The sequence below is a fragment of the Poecile atricapillus genome, chromosome 13, assembly GCF_030490865.1.
Source record: "Poecile atricapillus isolate bPoeAtr1 chromosome 13, bPoeAtr1.hap1, whole genome shotgun sequence".
Lineage (NCBI taxonomy): Eukaryota > Metazoa > Chordata > Aves > Passeriformes > Paridae > Poecile > Poecile atricapillus.
In genome coordinates, this window is record NC_081261.1 from 901,011 (window position 1) to 922,629 (window position 21,619).

General features: G+C 51.2%; 1 protein-coding gene across 2 annotated transcripts in view; it reads left to right on the plus strand.

Moving 5' to 3' along the window:
* Nucleotides 1-263: 263 nt before the first annotated feature.
* NR3C1 (nuclear receptor subfamily 3 group C member 1) overlaps nt 264-21,619 on the plus strand; it is a 63,212-nt gene continuing 41,856 nt past the window's right edge. The window contains exons 1-2 of one of the 2 annotated variants that reach the window (XM_058848487.1): nt 264-564; nt 2,268-3,456. In XM_058848487.1, coding sequence (XP_058704470.1) covers nt 2,282-3,456 — 1,175 coding nt within the window. In that variant the 5' untranslated portion in view covers nt 264-564; nt 2,268-2,281. Of the gene's footprint in view, nt 565-1,461; nt 1,513-2,267; nt 3,457-21,619 lie in introns of those variants that run through there. The other variant, XM_058848488.1, reaches the window with a different exon arrangement.

Below are 21,619 nucleotides of genomic sequence, written 5' to 3' on the forward strand. Positions count from 1 at the left end.
AGGTCGCACCGTTCCCCCTCGGCTGGGGCTGCCCCGGAGCCGGGCGGCGGCGGGGCCGGGGCCGGGCAGGGCACGGCAGAGCCGAGCGGAGCGGAGCCGGGGCGCGGAGCTGCTGTGGCCGCGGCCGCCCCTCGCCGAGCCGGCTGTCTCCACTCCCTCTCCACGTCGGGGAGGCGGAGGGAGGGAGGGAGAGAGGGAGGGGAAGGGGAGGAGGCGGCCGCCGCCGTCCTCCATTTTGTGGCGGGGGCAGAACCGCCGAGCGCGGCGCTGCCCGGCGCGGGGACGGGGCGGGGAGCGCGGGGGGGCGAGCTCCGCCGAGGCAATTAGCGCTAATTAACGGAGGGGGCGCCGCGGCGGCGGGCGGGGACGGGTCAGGGTGTGGGGCCCGCGGGAGGAGCAGCGGCCGCGGCCGGAGCAGCATCGGCGGCAGCGGGGGGAGCGGTGCTGCCGCCGCCGCGGCCCCCGAGGGGCGGCTGTTGACCCCCCTAGCCGGCTGCCGCCCCCGCCGCGGGCCGCCATGGCCGTGGGCGGCTGAAGGAGCCCCAGCGCCCTCCCCCGGACGAGGTAAGGGCGGCGGGGGTCCCGCGGGGGCCGCTCTTCCCTTCGGGAGTCGGGCGGGGGGAGCGGCGGCGGTTCCCTCAGGAATGCCCGGGGCGGGGGGAGCCGAGCCGAGCCGCCCCCGGAGGAGCCCGGGGCGGGAGCGGCGGCGGGGCCGGCCCGGCGGGGCGCGGGGACCCCGGGCCGGTCCCGGGGGAGCGGGGGGAGCGCGGCCGAGCCCCGGCTCTGCACGAGTGGGTGTGCCGGGAGACGGCTCAACAGGTCCCGACACATTGCTCTCAAAACTCTACTTTGCGAAGGCGATTTTATTGCGATCCGGCGGCTTTAAGTATTTGCAGCGTTTTCCGCCCTTGGGCAGACTCTCGCAGCTGATTTTTGACACGTTTCCTACGCTGGATGATTCGCCGCCTTGTTTTTTGGGGCGTTGGGGGAATTGTCAAATGAAATAACTACCTCTTCCCTCCCCTTCACGTTAAAAAGGAAGAAGGCAGCGCTGGAGGTAGATAGTTGTATTTTTTCCGGTCGCTGTCGGGTGTCCCCCTTAGGCAGCGCAGCGGTTCGGGGTGCCCGGTCCCGGCCGGGCTGCGGCTCCCTGGGGCTCCATCCCGGGGGGACAGCGCGGCCCGGAGCCCCCCGAGGGGCCGCTCAGGCTGCCCGGGGCTCCCCCGCCAGCTCGCCCGGGCCACCTTAAGCTTTTCCACGTGGGGCCTTTTCGTGGCTCGCACTTTAACTTTGCGCACAGAAGCGGGGCCGGGGCTCCGGTGTCCCCACGGGTGGAGGGGACGGGCCGGCACCGGGGCGCTGCCCCCCGGACTGCGGCACTGCCGGGGGAGGGCCGGACACCGTGTCGGAAGTTTGTCGAAGAATTTACGGTGCTCCTCCAAATATTTATGCTTTCCGCTGAAAAAAAAAACCACCAACATGTAGCAAATACAAACATCTGAAACTTACGAGGTTTGTTTTCAGTGTCGGGTGTGTTTGGAGAGTAGCCGTGAACGGGCAGGGTGCTGGAAGCTAATAAAAATCCTGCTTTATTTTTAGGTAGATTTTATTTATAAATTTGAGATGTATTTAAAGATTATGCGAGGTTTATTGCGAGATGGGTGGGTTGCATTTCAAGACTGGACCTGTGCAGAGGTGGCAGATGCTGTGTGTTGTGGTCGGGAGGTCGACTCCTGGGGAATGGCAAACCATGGGGGTGCCGCCTCTGGGATCTCCGGACCTGCTCTGCAAGGGGAAAGCTGACTGGGAAAGGTGGCCAATGTCCTTTTCTCCTGCTCGAGGTGTAGTTAAATACCAGGGAAATTTACCTGGCGAAGTTTGTTAAACTGGTCCTTTAACAATTCTTATAGTTCCTTAGTGCAGGGATGGGTGACAGAGCTGGAGAGTGCGTGCAGAGATGTCGTGTGCTGTAGCTTGATTCCAAGCTGTGTGCAGGCAGACTTGCCCCTTCATCCAGGATGAGCAAAGTTTTAAAATACATAGTTCCTCCTCACTAGGCAGAAAACAAAAACTAAATCCCCCTGAAAACAAGCGCAGTGTGTTTGAGAGACGTGGCACGTGTCAGCCCAGAGCGTGGTGTGCTGTGCCTTCGTTCTCAGAGCAGCTGAGCCAGGTTCGCCAGGCAAAGGATTTAGGCTTTTTATTTTAAAGCTGTTATTAACATGTCCTTGCTGTGCTGACTTTGACTGCTTCTCATCTTTTTATAGTTAATGGTAAAGTAATGGATTCCAAAGAATTGCTTAACCCGTCGGATCGGGACGAAACCAGGAAAAATGCACTCATCAGTACCAAAGGAGGGATCGTGATGGACTTCCATCCACCCTTCAGGGGTGGAGCTACTGTCCAAGCCCCTGTGTCTACATCTCCTCTCCCTGCATCTTCTCAGTCGGATTCCAGTCAGCAACCTGCTTTGGCTGACTTTCCAAAAGGATTAGGAAACAATGTGCCTCAGCCAGACCTTTCCAAGGCAGTGTCGCTCTCGATGGGACTGTACATGGGTGAAACAGACACAAAAGTGATGGGAAACGACCTTGGATTTTCGCACCAGGGCCAAATCCACATCTCTTCTGGAGAAACGGACTTCAGGCTCCTGGAGGAAAGCATTGCGAGCTTGAACAAGTCCTCGAGCCTGGCCGAGGACGCGAAGGGAACCGCGTCTTCTGAGGTGCCGCTCGAGCCGGATTTCCCAGGCATGGCCGGGCGCAGCGTCCCCGCGGAGTCGGGAGCTGCAGTCCAAAGCCAGGTGGGCTCGAATGGTGGCAACTTGAAGTTGTTCTCTGAAGACCAAAGCACCCTGGATATCCTCCAGGATCTGGAATTGCCGCCGGTGTCGCCGGGCAAGGAGCCCAACGGGAGCCCGTGGCGGCTGGACCCGTTGCTCGATGACGGTGGCTTGCTCTCCCCCATATCCGCGGACGACGCCTTTCTCCTGGAAGGAAGTCTCGGCGAAGACTGCAAGCCTCCTCTTTTATCTGACACTAAACCTAAAATTAATGACCGTGGTGACCTTTTACCCAGTTCCAAAATGCCAGTGCCACAAGTGAAAACAGAAAAGGAAGACTTCATTGAACTGTGTACTCCCGGCATCAAGCAGGAAAACATGGGCCCGCTTTACTGCCAGGCCAACTTCTCCGGGTCGAACCTGCTGGGTACGAAAGTCTCGGCCATCTCCATCCACGGTGTCAGCACCTCTGGGGGACAGATGTACCACTATGATTTAAATACTGCGTCGCTCTCGCAGCAGCAGGATCAGAAACCAATTTTTAATATCATTCCATCTCTTCCTGCCGGGTCAGAAAATTGGAATAGGTGCCAGGGATCGGGGGACGAGGCATTGGCTCCGCTGGGAACGCTCAACCTCTCTGGCAGACCTGCTTTCTCTAATGGCTATTCAAGGTAATTAGTTTTTGTTCCTCTTTATTAAAACGCTACAAGTGTGTTTAGCACAACTCTGCATGCTGGGTTGTTGCTTGGGCTTTTATTCCTTTATTTTTTCCTTTTCTGTTTGGTATGTGTGGCTGATTAGACATCACTGGGGAATGTTTATCCCACAGTACAACAGCAGCTTTAAGCAACTACTCAATTATTGGTATTAAAGGGAAGAAAAGTGGAGGGGAGCTGGCATGCTCCAAAAAGTAAATAAATAAAAATAAAGCTTCCAAGATACAGCCTAGAGGGAAAATCGAGTATGTGGTAGCAGGACCCATACACAGGCAGTATGGAAGGAAGTATTTAAGTGTATACAAAAGCTCCTTCGTTCCCAGGGGTTAGAGGATCAATCACTGTGGGCTTTTTTTCCTTCCTAGCATTACTTAAAGTTATGCACAAAAATAACTTGGTTGCTGGGTAAATTTCTAGAATTACATTTAAGCTGAACTCGAGTTTTTGCTGTGCTCGGTATCACATTTACCTTACATGGACAAGAAGATTCCGAGTGGGAAATACTCAGCAGCTTGTTCAATAACTGCCTTTAAAGAGATAAGAATATTTGCAGTCAGACTTAAACATAGCTGGAATTTAACTGGGGAGTGGGAGGGGGTGTGGGGAGCTGGTTCCTACCTGTGGCCGGTGCAGTGCTGGTTGTGTTTCCTCGAGTAATGCAGAGGTGCAGCTGATGCAGGGGAGCGCTGCAGGAGGAGCAGCGTGGCTGGGCCAGCTCGGGGACATCTCCGGTTCAGCTCGGGGCCAGCTCCGGGCCAGCTCCGATCCTGCTTGGGGCCATCTCGGAGCCAGCTCCAGGGCCAGCTCCTGCCCCGCTCGAGTCCCGCTCGAGTCCCGCTCGAGTCCCGCTCGAGTCCCGCTCCAGCCCCGCTCCGCTCCCGCTCCTGCCCCGCTCCTGCCCCGCTCCTGCCCCGCTCCTGCCCCGCTCCTGCCCCGCTCCTGTCCCGCTCCTGCCCCGCTCCTGCCCCGCTCCAGCCCCGCTCCTGCCCCGCTCCAGCCCCGCTCCGGCCCCGCTCCTGCCCCGCTCCTGCCCCGCTCCTGCCCCGCTCCGGCCCCGCTCCAGCCCTGCCCCGCTCCTGCCCCGCTCCTGCCCCGCTCCTGCCCCGCTCCTGCCCCGCTCCGGCCCCGCTCCAGCCCCGCTCCGCTCCCGCTTCTGCCCCGCTCCCGTCCCGCTCCCGTCCCGCTCGGGTCCCGCTCCGCTCCAGCTGCGCTCGGCTGTGCCGCAGGATCTGTTCCCGTTCCAGGGGAACACCCAGCTGTGTCTCCCTCGGCCGCTCCGTGTTTAACAGCTCCGTGCAGGAGCAGCGTGTGGCCTCCACGGAGGAGGGGGATTTTGTGGAGTCTCTTAGAAAATGGCTCGGCAAGCGCCTCTACAGAAACGCAACATTTGTAGGCTTTTGATGAAGGATCTGGTTTAACATTCTGGGTTTTATTGCTTTACTGGCAATTGGATCCCTGGGGCGTTCTTGCCAGTCCCGGGGCTCTCCCTGCATGATACTTGCTCCATTTTCCCATGGTTGGATTTCTTCTTTATTTCAGGAAAACGGCTTTTAACTTTCTTTCGTTGTCAGTTTCTTCCATAGATTTTCATTTCTGTTGTAAATGTTTTGTTTTTTTTTTCCTTTGAAGTATTTCAAGCAATTTGCAATGTAAGAGATCCCGAAAAGAAAATCAAAATCTGTGGCTAGATTCCACCTTGATACATGAATATTGAGCGTGTCTTACCATTTATTTCGACAGAGTAGAAATGCTTTGTGCTCACCTTTTGCGTAATTAGTTTAATGCCGTGTTGTGCTCAGTTTGTTTCATGGGGATTTTTTTGGGAGTTTATTTCCTCTGCTCTCACTGTATCTTTAATGATGATCATAAACTCTGTGTCAGAGCAAGAAGTGTTTCTGCATCGGGGAGGGTTTCAGGGCCAGTTTAAATGAGCAGATTCCCCTGAGATAATGGGAATGTGACTTGTGAGAGTAATTCTGAGGAGGTGCTGTGTAGGCAGAGCCCCAGCGCTCGGGCTGGGTGACACGGAGATGCCAGAGTCGTGTCCTGTGCGCTCCTGGAGGGATGAGGAGCTCCTCTGGGCTGTGAGTGTGGCAGAGCCGCTCCTGGGGGAGCAGGGGGAGATGTTCTGGTGCCATGTGCAACAGTTTGGGGACGGTGGTGGCGGTGCAGGAGCAGTGCAGGGAACGTCCTGGAGCATCCCGGCACCAGCTGCCTCCTCCAGTGCCCAGGGTTATCCACGCTGGGCTTCAGCATTGACGTTCTTGCTTCCTGCAAGGTCATCTTATATTTTATTGCTTCCTTTTTGCCATAAGATAATGGATTTTTTTTTTCTTTATGGAATGTGTAAGGAATTTTGAGGTGGCTCCTAGTTGAGCTTTGCATAAAAGTGCATTATTCACAGTTTTGTGGAAGCTGTTCTTACTTCCCAAGGATCTTTATACACTTCAGCTACAAAGTCCGGTTCTAAAACCAGCATTGTTTGGGTTTGCTTTATTATTTTTGTTCTATAACATTCAGGCAATTCCATCTTCCTTTTACAGTGTTTGAGGTATTAATGAGCCCTGGGTTTGAAGGAGGAATTTTCTTTCTTGTCGAACCTTGCCAGAAGTACTTGGTCTAAACTGGGTTAGTTTAAGGTGATGCGTTGTGGATTTGTTTGTTTTTCTTGCAGAAGACTTAACAAAATTGGCATTTGTTTTAGAAACAAAGGAAGGACTTTCTTGCCAGGTTCCCGTGGTCTGGTTTTTTTTAGGTACTAAATGTGAGAGGTGGAGGCTGGGATTTTGAGAAGCTTCAGGTTCCAGGAGGAAATACTTTTTGGTGTTTGTAGAATTATTTGTCTACTAATAACATATTAATTGTAGAATGAACACAGGGAAAGAAAAGCTGCAGTTCAGCCCTGGTTGTATTTAATCTGCCTGTTTAATGGGAAACCTGGAATGTCCCTTTCTATCCACTCAGGCTGGAATTGATGTCGTGCCATTTCTGAGTGGTTTTGCTCCTCCAGGTAGCCCGGCATGCTGGCTTTAATGAGACAAGTGCTAATCAGGCCCGAGCAAACCAATCAATCACAGCGAGCTGCAGGAGGGATCCAAAGTTAACACACAGAATGCAAACTTTGGGATTGGATTAATGGGAATGAATTGGCAATAATCAATAAGCTGTTGTCGGTGGAAGAGCCAGCTGGTGCTTGTGTGAGCTGCTGAAACGCTGAGCTGCAGCTCCTCAAGCTCCAGATCCTGAGTGGCAGGATGGCCTCGTTGGGATCGCTCCGGGTCTCCCCTCCCGGCGGGTGCAGTGAATGGAGAAGGTGGACAGAATAAAAGGGAGGAAAAAGTAGGCTAGCAGACAGTTTACCTTAGATTGTCCTTAATGGCAGTGAGACAGCAGCTGGAAGGGAAGCAAATCGCGCTGCAATGCTTCACTGGAGAGTTGGAGGCTTTGCTGGCGTCCGTCTCCGATGGGATGTTCCTGTGATTTATTACACAAACCCAGGGAAAACTGTTCCATTTCAAGGAAATGGTTTTAGCAACACACACTCGAGGGGCTCTTGCATGGTATATACATTAAATCCTTCACTCAACTCCTGTTGCTCTGGCTTCCTGGAGATGTGGCTTGTTGTGGGGGGAGTGAAGGATGCCGAGAGCCGGCCCAGCAATGCAGGGTTTGCTCCTACAGCCAGAATTCGCAGAAACTGGGCCCCATTGGCACTGCTAGGGCTTCTCTTATTACAGCTGAAATCATTCCTAGTACTTAAGCTTGTGGGGGATAAGGATCATTAAGGAAGTTTAAGAAAGGGCAAGAGCTGAGAGAAGCCATTAAAGAGGAGGAGAGTCTGGAAGGAGGAGAAGTTTCTCTGGCCGGTCGCAGTCCAAAGCCTTGCTTCCAAAATTTACCCTTCTACCCTTAACTCTTTCACTGGCATTCTTCTTGGGCTCAGGTGCAGTGTGAGAAGGAAGGGAAAAAAAGGGATTGTTTGCCAGCAGTGGGAAAGGTCAGTTGTCCGTTTGTCTTCCCGCTTTGTTTCCCTCGGCTGCTGGCCAAGGCCGGTGGCTTGGCAGGGCTGGATGCAGAGCTTTAAGTGCTGCCTGACTCAGCAGTGGATAATGTATGGGACATCCGGAATCGGGGCTTTTTTAATAATTCTATTTTGATATAAAACCCAGGCGTGGTATTTGGAGCGCTCAGGCTTCCAGTAGTCTGTGTTGTGATTTGTCAGCTTAATGTAATACTGTACTTGGGGGTTTGCCTCTGGAAGTACATGGCAAAAAAATCTGGTTGTTTTGGCAGAAAGGGGTGAATCAGGAATGTCCTGCAGAATGTGCTCTGAGGTGCTGTGAAAAGGTAACTTCATAAATGAGAGGTCATGTAAGCTGTAATCCACTTTTCCCAGTTTTGGCTGATCCTTCCATCGAGCTCATAGCCAGGGAGGTTGTTGTAAATCCAGTCCAAATTGTTGCCTTCTACAAATTTATTTCTCCCTACAATGATCTCTGTTTTAAACATCCTTACTTTTGTTGTTCATACCATTTCTAAAAAAAAATTATCAACCCCTTGTACTCTCCTTCTGCCAGTGAAGGCAAAGCTGTGGTTGACTGAGTCCTGCTCACGAATCTTCTCAGAAATGTGAAATACAGGTATTATCTAACTCCTACATCGTATATTTACCATGCTAAAGATTACTTTTACTGTGAGAGTAATTTATCTTGGGGGAAGCAAATTTCCCTTGTTCCTTTGATTATTGCTGCTCGTTCTGGAAATGAACAAGTGCTGCATATTCTGTGTGAATATATAACTGCAAACTGGAATTATTTCTGCACTTCAAAAGGTTCTCAAGTCCTCCTGTCTTCCTGGGTCCAGTTTTGTAGCCACTGCTGAGTGTGGTGGTAACTTTCCTCCTCCCATTCATTTTGGGATAGCTGAAGCCTGCCCGAGGTGCTGCTGTGGTGTCACATATGCATTCTGTGAATGGTCCCCGTGGCACCAGTCCTGAGGAAAACAACATCCCAATAAAATCCTGTTTTCAGCCCAAGTTACGAGCAATGGGAAAAGCTTTGTAGAGCTGTAGTTACAATTACCTTGGGTTTGTGCTGTTAAAATAACTGTGAGTGGCACCTCTGGTGTAGAGGAGTGAGCTTGGAAATGCCTTTGGGAAGTGATCAGCTTGGAGCTCGGAAGCACAGAACAAGTGTGTGTGCAGCAAGGTGGTTTCTGCACATTTGGATGTGCTGAGTGCTGTGCACCAGACCCGGGCAGTTTGGGTTAAGCTCTCTTTGGTTTCCCAGCCTTTGTCTCCCAGAGTCTCAAGTATACACAGATTTTAATCTTATTTACTGAAGAATTAGTGTGTGGCACTGTTGCATGTACAGATTATTGTTCTCATCCCAGGGATTTTCTGGCTGATTCACTGTGGTGTGAGATGCATTGATAACCATTTGTAACAGCCACTGTAGTGTGAGATCCATTGATGCCCTTTTATAACACAGCCTTTGCTTAAATAGCCAAGGCCCTCCCAGACCAGGAGTTAATCCTGTTCTCAGTGCTGGGTTCTGGAAATACTGGTCAGATGCTGTCAGTGGATGGCCTCATCCCCCTGGGACAGGAGTGAACCAGTACAGCTGGAATAGATGACACACGCAAAAAAAGAATAATTTCATCTCATTGTCTTGGCTCTGACTCCAGAGCAGCTCCTTTGGGCTATCTGTGGGAAAAAAACAAAACACAAAATCCAGGGTTTCTTTGCCCATGTGTGAGGGTGTGGCCAGCTGTGGCCGTGGCTGGTTGCCTGCAGAGGGATGTCAGAGAGCATCACCTGCACGGAGCGAGCTCCATCCGTGCCTTGGTACCACAGCCCTGAGGGCAGCTGGGGGACTCTGGCTGCCGGTGGGCAGGAGAGGCAGCAGCTCTGGGCTGTCCCCACACACGGGGATGTGTCCCCAGGAGTGCAGGGCTGGGCTGGAAGGACAGTCGGGCACAGTTACCGTGTCTCTCCTGGGGGTTTTCCTCCTTGCCTCACCTTCACTCCAGAGCAGGTGTGGTGCCTGTGCCTCCCATGTCCTGACTCAGCTCCCACAAACCTCTGCCGTGACGTTTCCTGCAGGAATTCCATCCCTGGATGGATGAAGCAGTGTTTCCCTGTGTTCTAGCCATGCCTGTGTTGCTTGGAGCTATAAAACACCCTGGCCAAGGATTTCCCTCCGTGTGCCGTGGCTGCCCCGCCGGCTGTGTCACCTCCATGTCCCAGAGGTGTCTGGCAGGAGCAGCAGGAGCAGCTGCTGGAGCAGCCCTTGGAATGCAGGGGATGGAGATGAGGTCAGGTTTTCTCACTGCTCCTGTGTGAGAGGCGAGTTCAGACTCCAGGACACGCTGTTACTTACCCAGGATATCATGGAGAGTTCTGTAATCCCAGTGCCTTAAATCAATAATCACCACGATTGTGTGAATTTCTGGAGGAAGCTGTGCTCTTCAGAAGTCATCTTGACATCGTGTGTGGAGAACATTTGTGTACCAGCCCCACTGCCTTTCCAATCCAGCCAGTGCCAACAGGCCACCATTAAACCTCCAGATTCTGGCTCTACCTGTGGAGCTCCCAGTCTGTGCTAAATCTTCCTAGAAAATCACAATCCTGATATATTTTGGAAATTAATATCCCACAGACTGCTGATACTTTGCTGTGGGGATGCAGTATCGTACACAACTTCCCCTTTTTGATCAAATATCTCAGTTTTTGTGAGATTGAGAAGGCAAAAGTACTGTTGGGGAAGGAATTCTAAAATAATGATCATGTCTTTCTTGAATTCAGTTCACTGCTACTGTAATTTAGTAAAGAAAACGAGTTTTATATTGGATTTTACAGTAATACATTCTTCATACTATTTGTAATATGTTTGTACAGTTACTGTGTGTCAGAAAACAGCTGGAGATCATCAAATTTCTGCACCACGGTCACACAAGATTTAATATGAAACTTGTGAGCAGCAGGGCGCCATTTACTCTTGTGTTGCTTTTTTCAGATACTTATTTCTCGTTGCTTTTATTTGTGTAGCTGAGTTTAAAGTTAGTAAGTATTGCTCAGGATGGGACTTTTATAAAGAAGTGAGGGTGGAAATGAGTAGTTTTCCTCAAAATATTATCTGGGAAACTCAGAAATGGGCTGTAGAGTCAAGGAGGAGCAAATCACAAAGTATCAGTGAAGTCTGTCATCAGTTCAAGAAGCAAATAATGGAAGTGGTTTCATGGCTGCCTGGCTTGGCTTTCTATTTTCCAAGAAACCTGGGAAAGGTCCTGTCAGTGTCCTTAGCCAGAAGATGCCACATGGTGCATTTCTGGGTGCAGCAGGGACTTGAGTCTTTTCTTGTTGAAACTTTGCGGTCAGGGGTGATCTGGGGGGCTCTTGCTGTGTGTTCCTGTCCCTGGATGTTTGAATCCCTGTTCCTGCTGGCAGTTCTCATGGAGAGGAGGGGCTGGAAGGTGGGTGACCCCTCTGCTCACAAGCAGGCAGGGGCTTGGCTATGTCTCACTGCTGAGAGGGATGTGAAAACAGAATATCTGAGGTTACAAATTCTGTGAAATTTCTAGAAAATGAGGTTCTGGTCTTAGCTGAGAATCCTCCAGCCATTACACAGCTCCTTTCCAGCTGTGTGAATTGGGGATGGCAGGGGAGGGCTTCCATGGATCTCTTCCTTCCCAGCTGCACCTTGGGAAGGACATGGATGCTTGTGGTGTGTGTGCCCCTGGCCTTGCTTTGGGCTTCAGCCCCTTGGCAGCTCCCCAAAGCCTCCCTGGTGTCTCCTTGCCTTCCCCTGCCCTCACAGCCTGCTTTGACAGCACCAGTTTGGGGGTTCTCAGGCATTTTTATTGCCAAGCTCCAGCAGGTCCATGCTGCCCTGAGCCAGGAGTCTGGAATCTGACAGAAAAGAGCAGCTGATGTGGTTTATTTCTGTTGTCACGGCTTGGAGAACCTGCACCAAGGTGTGGTGGGGTGTAGGGATGTAGTAACAGGGTCTGGAAGGGCTTGGCATGGCCAGGGAGCTGTGCCAGGGCCGTGCTGCCAGAGCAAGTCCAACACCACCGTGCCACCGGGCTGGGGCATGGCCAGGAGAGCAGGAGCCTGGTGTGGGCATGGTCAGGAGAGCAGGAACCTCTTGGGGTTGTGTGGAGCATGGTCAGGAGAGCAGGAGCCTGGTGTGGGCATGGTCAGGAGAGCAGGAACCTCTTGGGGTTGTGTGGAGCATGGTCAGGAGAGCAGGAACCTCTTGGGGTTGTGTGGAGCATGGTCAGGAGAGCAGGAACCTCTTGGGGTTGTGTGGGCATGGTCAGGAGAGCAGGAACCTCTTGGAGCCTCTTGGGTTGGTGTGGGGCATGGCCAGGAGAGCAGGAGCCCCTCAGGGTTGTGTGGGCATGGCCAGGAGAGCAGGAGCCCCTCAGGGTTGTGTGGGGCATGGTCAGGAGAGCAGGAGCCCCTCAGGGTTGTGTGGGGCATGGCCAGGAGAGCAGGAGCCCCTCAGGGTTGTGTGGGGCATGGTCAGGAGAGCAGGAACCTCTTGGGGTTGTGTGGGGCATGGTCAGGAGAGCAGGAGCCCCTCAGGGTTGTGTGGAGCATGGTCAGGAGAGCAGGAGCCCCTCGGGGGGCTGGTGTGGGGCATGGCCAGGAGAGCAGGAACCTGGTGTGGGGCATGGTCAGGAGAGCAGGAGCCCCTCAGGGTTGTGTGGGGCATGGTCAGGAGAGCAGGAACCTCTTGGGGTTGTGTGGGGCATGGCCAGGAGAGCAGGAGCCTGGTGTGGGCATGGCCAGGAGAGCAGGAGCCCCTCGGGGCGCTGGGTGGGCAGGGGCAGCTGCAGGGCTCAGCTGTGGCTGTGCAGGAGGGTGATGTTCCCATGGCTGCGCTGCCAGGACAGGGCTGGGGGATCTCCCCCATCGCTTAAAAATTGTGGGGGGGGTCGTGGGGGTGGTGAATATGGCTGTAATGTATTAAACTCTACATTTTATTTATGATTTTGTAGCTTTTCAGTTGGTCAGATGCTGTAAATTCAGAATGATGTCTTTTAAAGCAGCACACCTATCCACAGGCACGCTGTCCCTTGCTGTGTACCTGCAATTTTATTTTTTTTTTCTCTTGCTTATTTTTTCTTCCCCCTAAGAGATTCTGAATTAATACCTCCCTAAAGCCATCAGCAAAGGTTTTGAATAAATCCATGCTGCAAACATGCATGTTCTGCATGCACATGTGTGGATTTGTTGCACAAGAATGCAGTCCAGGCTTGTTAACTTCAAAAACAAAAACCAAAACTAAAGAAAGAAAAGAACTGGCAGATGTGATAGTTTCATGTGGATTTCAGCTTGCATGCTGATTTCAGTTTCCTACTCCCCGGCTGTTGTTGTCTCTCTTGTATTTTTTTTCTGTGGGTTACTTTTGCTACCAGGGCCTTTGATGGTTTATTTTGCCTGTTGAATTTCTGTTAAACTCATGTTCCGTATGAATTGCTCCCAAATCAATTGTGCTGTCCCATTATGAGTGTGATGTAGGTATAATTACACATTTTTTTAATAAAGGACTCTGCATCTTGGTTCTCTTAAAACATAGACTAGATTAGAACATAAGCAAATATGAGAAAAACAGTATCTGAAAACAGATTTCTAAAACAGCTTTAAAAATTAGAAATCTGGAACTTCGTATGCAGAATAGTTTTTGGATGCTGAAGATGTATGGAATTTAATTTCACTTCACACTTTAATTTTAGTGAGATAATACATGTTTTTTACATGTTTATTGAAATAAGAGCATGCTGGGGGATGCACTGCCTGTTGGTGAGGGTTGGCAGTGACCCCAGCAATGGCATTGGAGTGGCCTTGGGGGTTCCCCAGGCCTGGCTTTTATTAACAAGTCATTTCCAAACAGAATCATTTTGGTTGGAAAAGCCCTCCTGGACCGTTGAGTCCAAGCTGTGCCCAATCCCTGCCTGGTCACCAGCCCAGAGCACTGAGTGCCACGTCCAAGGTGTTTTCAGTACCTTACTGGGATTTCCAGACTTGAATTAAAATTTGTTGGTAGAGAATGATTTTACATCTTTGCCTTTTGATTAATAAATGATGTAATCCCATTTGGGGGAAGACTTGCAGTGCTTTTGGGGTTATTTACTCTGACCAAACAATCCTGATAAGCTTCAGGTTTAAGAGAAAACTGCAGCTTAAATTTAGGCTGTTATTTGAAGCAGCACGAAGGTTAGCCCTGATCCTGGATCACAGATCGGCTCTCCCAGCTGGAATAGCACTGCTGCTTTAATCCATATTTCAGCAAAGGCTCTTACTCTGACCTACTTTGTCCCAGCCCAGCCCAGGCTTTTGAGAGGTCCCTTGGCCACCCTGACTGTGGGGAAGTTCTCTGGTGTAGGGTCTGAGTCCTGCTCTGGTGTGAGCTCCCTTGGTGTCATTGCCATGTGGCTTTATGAATTCTGCCCTTCCTGGACACGTGTTTCTGCTAACCCCACACATCTGCCATTTTCTGAACTGAAAAGGAAGCTTCTCTGACACCTTCTTTTTTAACAAAACCCATCTAACAAGTTCTGTGCTGACTTGGTTTCCGTAGCTGGAGAAGACAAGTCTGTTCTCATGCAGTGCCAGGTGATTTGCAAGTTCTGTGCATGATTTGATTAAAAATCTAGTGCTGAAACTCCCTCATCTAAAATGTAAGTGTTGTAAGAACCTGAGTGCTTGGAATTCTGTATTATGAGTAGCAGAGCATTTCTTTTTCAGCTCTTATTGAAGGGAGCAGTTAATATTAGGATGCCTGCACGACAACATCCTGAGTCATCGAGATACTTGACAGCTACTTTCCAACCAGAGCAACTGGTTTGACAAATGAGCTTGGACTTATTTTATCACTTTAAAAGAATCTTTAAAGATTTATCTTTAACACGTTAAAGGTTGGGACATCTGATATTTTATTAAATAACAATCTGGAGGTTTCTAAGTCCACTTATTTTTGTGCCTGAGCTTGTTCCGTGTTGCGGATCAAAGCCCGGCTGAGTTGCACGGCATACCAGTGGGGAGGAGGAAGTGACTGGGTTTCTATTCCTGGCTGACCCCAGCTCGGAACCGAGGAAGAGCTTTAAAGGAAATGCAGCATTCAGCTCTGAATCTTTCCAAGTATTCATGAGTGCTACCAGCACTGGCTTCCTGCATGCGGCAATTCAAGGTGTGGACGTCTTCAAACTGTCCTAATTTCAAAATGAAACGGGTAACAAGGGAAGCCCTAAACTTCATGGAAACAGCAAAACTTGCAATTCCAGATTTTATCAAAGACATCCAAGCCATCCTATTTTTACCTGCAGGCAGCTCTGCAGGCGCAGCCAGGGTGGAGGGTGGTGGGAAGGGATGGCCAGAGCCTGCTGGGGCTGCTGGCACATGGGCTGGGTCCCTTCAGCCTGGGCAGGGAGAGCTCCATGGGACCAGGGCCGTGCCACTGAGCCCCTGGGCCAGCAGGGCTTTGCCACTGGAGGAGCTGCCAGCCCACAGAGATGTTGTCTGCAAGGAACCCGTGGTGGGGCTCCTGGAGCACCTGGAGTTGCCCAGGACCTGGAGCCCCGTGGGTTGGGAGCCCAGCTTGGCCCTTGGCAGAGGGGGAGCCTGTAAACCTGTAAGGTCACTGAGCACGTGGGGGCTCTTGCGAAAGAGCTGTCCTTGCCCCTGGAAGGAGAACATCCCTCATCCAGTGTCCTGGGCTTCTCTGAGCTTGTGGGGAGCTGGAACTCCAGTTGACATTGCTTTTTCTCCTTCAAGACTTGGCCAAGCTTCCTTGCCAGAGGCCATTTCAAAAGAAAGAGCCCCCCAGCCCTGCCAGGCTGTCATGGAAGTGGAAGAGCAGTTCTTTAGTGGGCTGGAGAGCTGGGCAGGGCTGGGATTGGGGGTGGCTCTTGAGGCTGGGGAGTCGCTGCTGGTTCCCTGTGGGTCAGTGCTGGGCTGGGCAGGGAGCGTGCACAGAGCTGGCTGGGTTAGCTGTTCTGAGCTATTTCGGGTGCTCAGTGCCAGGCTGGAGAGCTCTGCGAGCACAGAGGGAGCTCCAGCTGGAAGATGTAAGGCTATGAGGCTCGGGAATATTATCCATGCATTGCTTGCACAGGATGGAGCTGGAGCTGGCAGCTCGGGAAGGGGCTCTGGCTTCTCACTGATCATCTTGGGACACCCAGGGTGTCGAGGGGACGAGGGTGTTTGTCAGCAGGAAGGATGGAGGAGGAGCTGTGGCTGTGCTCCCATCCCAGCACTGCCCCTTCCCTGCTCCTGAGCAGGAGTTCCTGAGTGGCTGCCAGAGCCCTTCTGTGCCTGCCTTGGGCTCCAGTGCTTGAGAAATTGTCCCCAGGTGCCACCAGGTAAACAGCCAAAATGGAGAGGGGACAGGGGCAAATCTGGGGTGGTCATGGTGATGTCTTCCTGCACACTTCTTCCCTTCCTCGTTTTTGGTACTGGGATGTTCACAGGTGTGTTTATTCCCCCCACCCCATGTGTTAAATTCCATACTTCATTTTGTCTTTAAAATTTCAAATAAATCAAGGTGATTATGGGAAACAGGCTGTTCCAGATGCTGCCTGGGGAAATTCCTAAGGGCTTGAAAGCCATCCTTCATTTCTTCCATGCTGGAGTCATCGTTCCAGAGACATCTAGGAAATTAAAATCTTCTATTATAAAGATGGCTTACTCTGTCACACATATTACTGTCAGTAGTTTCCTTGGCTGTCCCTGTCATCCCCACATGTTTTGGATTGCTGTGCCAGCACTGGGGATTGTTCTTTTCCCTCCTGTTCTGCTGCCACAGATGTGCCACCAAAAGCAGCCAAACCCCAGTTTGGCAAAAATCAATTTTCTTCTCTAGTTTAGCTGCAAGGAGATTGTAGTAAATATAATAAATGTCAATCTAATGCAATTCATACAAATTCGTAACCAAAATGTAATCTTTTGAAGTATTTTCTACAAACACAGCAAGAAAGAACTTTAATTGTTCAGGAAACATAAGAGTTTGACCACGTTACAGCCATTCCAGTAGTTTATTTTTCTTTATTTTCTAACTGCCAAGGGTAGAACTCAGTGCTCTCCTCTCTCCAATCATTCTTTCCCAGGAAAGGTGATTATGTTTGTTGTTGCTGTGTTAACAGAGTCCTCGTTTTGAAGGTGCATTAAATCTGAGGGGTTTCCAAGGTGAGAAATTGGGCTGCAGTGAGGAGCTGGCTCTGCTTTGGGTGCGTTTGGAGCAGGATGTGCTTGGGGTGTGGATCCATGGGATCCCAGGGCTGATCCCAGCGTGTGCAGATCCCTCCTCAGCCGCTCTGTGTGTGTGCAGTACATTGTGTTACTGCTGTACATTTCCCAGGGTGATGATGAATCTCTAACAGTTTTCCCAGAATTGTAGTTTTAGTGAATAAAGCTGTTCTCGATGCCGGAGCAGGGAATGGTGTTGGGAATCCTTTGCGTATTTCTGCCCTGAGGGGGTTTCTAATTCTTTCCAGTAGAAAGTCATCGTGCAGATACTGCAGTGCATTAATTGCTTGGACTTAGCCTCCACCAACATGTGAAAATTACCAGTAATACAAACAGGCTGACGATGAGATGCTGCACTGGGAGATGCTGTGTTAAAATGACAATTACTGGCTTCTCCAGCCTGTATTTTGAAGACCTTTTTGTGCCTGTAAGTGAGACCAGGCTGGGAGCAGCTAATGGCTCCATCTTCCATGGCTGCTGCTCTGCTCCAGGGCATGTTGCTTTGCTCTTATTTCTGGAGCTCAGTCAGGCAGGGCTTTCAGATCACGTCAAAAGCAGTATTTCTTTGGATTAAGTCAGGCTTCGGGCAGTGGTGTCCTTGCTGTAGGATGCCACGGTTTGTGCACAGAAGTGGAAGAGCAGAGCTGTGCCACTGCACTCTGGAGCAATTTCTCAAGGAAGAGCTGTTCCACTGCTCTCACTGCCCTGGACTACCTGAGATGCTCCTTCTCAGGGCCTTCCTCTTGGCCTGAACACTTGAATTACCTTGGACCCATTCAATCCAAACCTGCTGCTTTGTTGCTATTATTTTCTGTTCACGGAAGAGCTGCAGAGTGTTATTACTTTCCTCTTCCTTCAGGTGTCTGAGTTGTCACCTGCCTTTATTAATGCCTTTGCAGCATCACTCTCACCAAGCTGCTGCTGGTTTGGGGAGGGGCTGTGTCTGTCACCATCCTTCATCTCAAAAGTCAGAGTCAAATATTTGATTATAATTTTGTAGCACTCCAGCACTGACACATTCACCTTTTATTTTGGATCCCTGAGTTGGGGAAGTCTCTAGTTTCTTTTTTTATTATTGCTGGCACAGTGAAAACAGGGTCACAGAATGGTTTGGGTTGGAAAGGACCTCAAAGCCCATCCAGGGCCACCATTGTCATGGGCAGGGACACCTTCCACTGTCCCAGGCTGCTCCAGGCTCTGTCCAACCTGGCCTTGGCCACTGCCAGGGATCCAGGGGCAACCACAGCTTCTCTGGGCACCCTGTGCCAGGACCTCATCCAAAATCCCATCTAACTTTGAATTGGAACTTCCCTCTTTGAGTTTAAAACCTTTCCTCAGACCCACATAAAAAAGGAAAACACCTTTAGTCTCCTTCTAAGTAACCTTTTGCCAGTCCAAATTTCAGTTTTCAGGCTGCTCAGTCTGGGTTGTGCAATTGCTTTTGATAAACAGGCAGTGTCTGAGTTTGCATTTGACAGGACAGGCATGTTGGAATTCACTTGGTGAAGCCTTTTGGCCAGTGAATGCTTCTTCATCCCAGCAATGCCTTTTTCTTTTAAATCACCAGCTATGATTATATCACTTACCGTATGCAAGTGCATTTTAAATTTTCTGGTGTGAAACTTGTATTTACTTAGATTAGAAGGCACATATAGAAGACCTGTATTTGATGTTTAATATTTTTAGAGAAGTAGCGTGCTGGTTTTGTCTCAGGGTAGACATGCAAATGTAAGACAAACACTTTGAGTCACAGGTTTGAAGGCTGTTGGTCAGTCCTGGCCTGTGAGACAAGATTAGAGTGTCTGGTTGTGAGAGATGGTCGAGGACCGAGTCTTTTTCTTAAAAAACCACGGGTTTTGTAACTGTCCACGTAAAGACAGGGGAGAACTCAGCCACTATCCCCTGCCAGCTCCTTATCAGCTCTGCTGCAGCCTGTGCTGCTGGAATCACGGAGCAGGATTAGCTCGGGCTGGTGGCGTCACATGCAGCTGCAGGTCCAGCATGGCCACAGCTCCAGCAGGTCCAGCATGGCCACAGGTCCACAGGTCCAGCATGGCCACAGGTCCAGCAGGTCCAGCCCAGCTGCAGGTCCAGCAGGTCCAGCCCCACTGCAGGTCCAGCAGGTCCAGTGTGGCTGCAGGTCCAGCATGGTTGCAGGTCCAGCCCAGCTGAAGGTCCAGCAGGTCCAGCCTGGCTGCAGGTCCAGCAGGTCAGCCCAGCTGCAGGTCCAGCCCAACTGCAGGTCCAGCAGGTCCAGCGTGGCTGCAGGTCCAGCAGGTCCAGCCCAGCTGCAGGTCCAGCCCAGCTGCAGGTCCAGCAGGTCCAGCCCAACTGCAGGTCCAGCAGGTCAGCCCAGCTGCAGGTCCAGCCCAGCTGCAGGTCCAGCATGGCTGCAGGTCCAGCAGGTCCAGCCCAGCTGAAGGTCCAGCAGGTCCAGCCCAGCGGCAGGTCCAGCAGGTCCAGCCTGGCTGCAGGTCCAGCCCAGCTGCAGATCCAGCCCAGCTGCAGTTCCAGCAGGTCCAGCCCCGCTGCAGGTCCAGCCCAGCTGCAGCTGCTGCTGTGGTCATGAGGGCTCAGACCCTGTCCCTGTCCCCACACACCCTGGTACCCTTCAGGCTGCTGGCAGCAGGGTGTGCGCTGGCCGTGGCTCCTGGAAGCCAGGCTGGGTTTGTGCTCTCTGCTTGGCTCAGCCTGCCAGGATGGGGGTGCTGGTGGCAGAGCCCCTGCTGTCCATGGAGCTCCAGAACAGCCTCGGGGTGTTTGGCAGCTCCTGAAGTGCTGGGGGTCAGCAAGGGGCTCAGGCCCAGAGCTTTGTGCTGTCCATGGCTCCAGGGGAGGAGGACAAAGAGCAAAGAGCTGCTGCTCCCTGCTCGTGAGGGGCAGAGGCTCTTCCCAAAGCCGTGCCAAGGCTCTGTGGATGGTGAAGCTGGGACCTGGACACCAGGACAGGCTCCCAAGTGTCATGAGTGGTGAAGGTGCTGTGACAGTGTTCTGTCTACGCTTTAGTAACCCTTGGAATACTTGCCAGCCCCCATCAGAAGGGTTTTTCACTTGAATCACAAGATTAAACTTAGTCTTAAGCAGCTGAGAGCTCTTGGAAGGAAGCAAACATCTGTGTTGTGTGTCTGCTTCAGCCTTGTGTGTGCTCTGTGCTTGTGTTTGCTCGAGGAGCACAAGGTCCTGAAAGCTGGAGTTTACATGGGGGGGCATGTACATAGCAGCATTATTTCTCTGTAATAATATCATTCCTGCTTCTGTCTAAATGCTCTTGCTGGTTTGATATGTAAGAGTTTTAATTTGACGCTGGATTCTTTAATCACTGTATGTATTCTGAAGTGAGTGTAGTACCCATCAGCAGTGAGTATTTTTATTGTTGTCTGCTTTGTTCTGCCTTCCTCTCTGACTAGAAAACTAGGTTCATTTTTGGATTCATGGATGCTCTCCGAGTTATCAGTGGTTAGACAACAAGTAAACACGTACTGTACATGGGCTGCTGGCCAGCTGGCCCTGGCAGCCGGCAGCTCGGGACTTGCTTTCAGCCCCAGAAGAATGCCTGTTTGCTTGGTCATTTCCTTTCCTTTCAAATACAAAAAATAAAACTTTTTTCTTCCAATTATATTGCTTTCTTGGCCTAAATATTGGAATTAGGGAGATTACTCCTCAGATATTGGGGCTTGGGCAGTTTGGGAAGAAGCTTTTGAGCTTGCATTGATGCCCTCAAGAAACAGATGCCGGGCTGGGGAGTGAGCAGGCCTGAAATTCATCTCTTTTTTTCTCCCCTTTCTATGTGGGAGCGTTTAACATTGAATTTCTCCCCCTGGCTGAGGTCTGCATTGTTTGTGGCAGCTGTGCCTGCCCCCAGGGAGGTGCTGGGGCACACAGAGCTCTGACCAGAGGCTGTGTCCCTGAGGCTGAGCTTCCTCTGCTTGGAAAATCCCCTTGCACAAGGCTGTTTTCTGCATGTTTTGAACTCCAGGGTGGGGAAGGCAGCTCAGAACATTACCTGAAGCACCCTGGGACATACCTGGCCACAGTACCCTGGTGTTTTGCACCACTGTGACTAGTTTTCTTCCAATATTGGCGTGATTACATTTCTCTAATGTGGCTGTAAGGTGGAGAATAATTAGTCTGAATGCATGCCTGCAATTGATCTTTTTGCTGGCTATTATATTAAAGATCTGCCAGGAAATTAGCTTCCTTTCCTCGCATCCCTTTCCTTCTCCCCTCCCAATGTGCTCAGAAACTCCAAAACAAAATCCTTCGGCTGGGGAAGCCTCAGCCCATGAATGGAGGCTCGTGGTTGTGGCACCTTCTTTGAGCAGAGGAGGATTCAAGGACACCAGCACAGTGTGTGTGCTCTCCCCTGCAGCTGATGGCTTCTTCAGCCCGGGATGTTTGGCAGGGGCTGCCCAGGGAGGGTTGGATCCCATCCCTGGAGGTGTCCAGGGAAGGGCTGGAGGTGGCACTCAGGGCTCTGGGCTGGGGACAAGGTGGGCATTGGGCACAGCCTGGACTCGATGGGCTGGGAGGGCTTCTCCAGTTTAAATGGTTCTGTGATTTTGATGGCATCCTTTCCCCAGTGTTACATATACCAAGGAATTATCATTGGATGCTGGAGTAAATCTGCTTTTGCAGGGAGCTTCACAGTAACTGTTTTTTACACAGCAGTCATCTCTCTTCTTGGCTTTAGTGTGAGGCCAAAAAGAAACCTTGGCAATGGGATTGAAACAGCAAAACAGGTGATCTTGGATTAATTTACTTATTCTACAGAACCCTATTTCAAACTTAATTTTACCTCCTCTTCTGATCTGTTGTCTCTGCTGTCCATGTAATGCTCTTTTGCAATAGCAGTTGCATTTCTGGCAA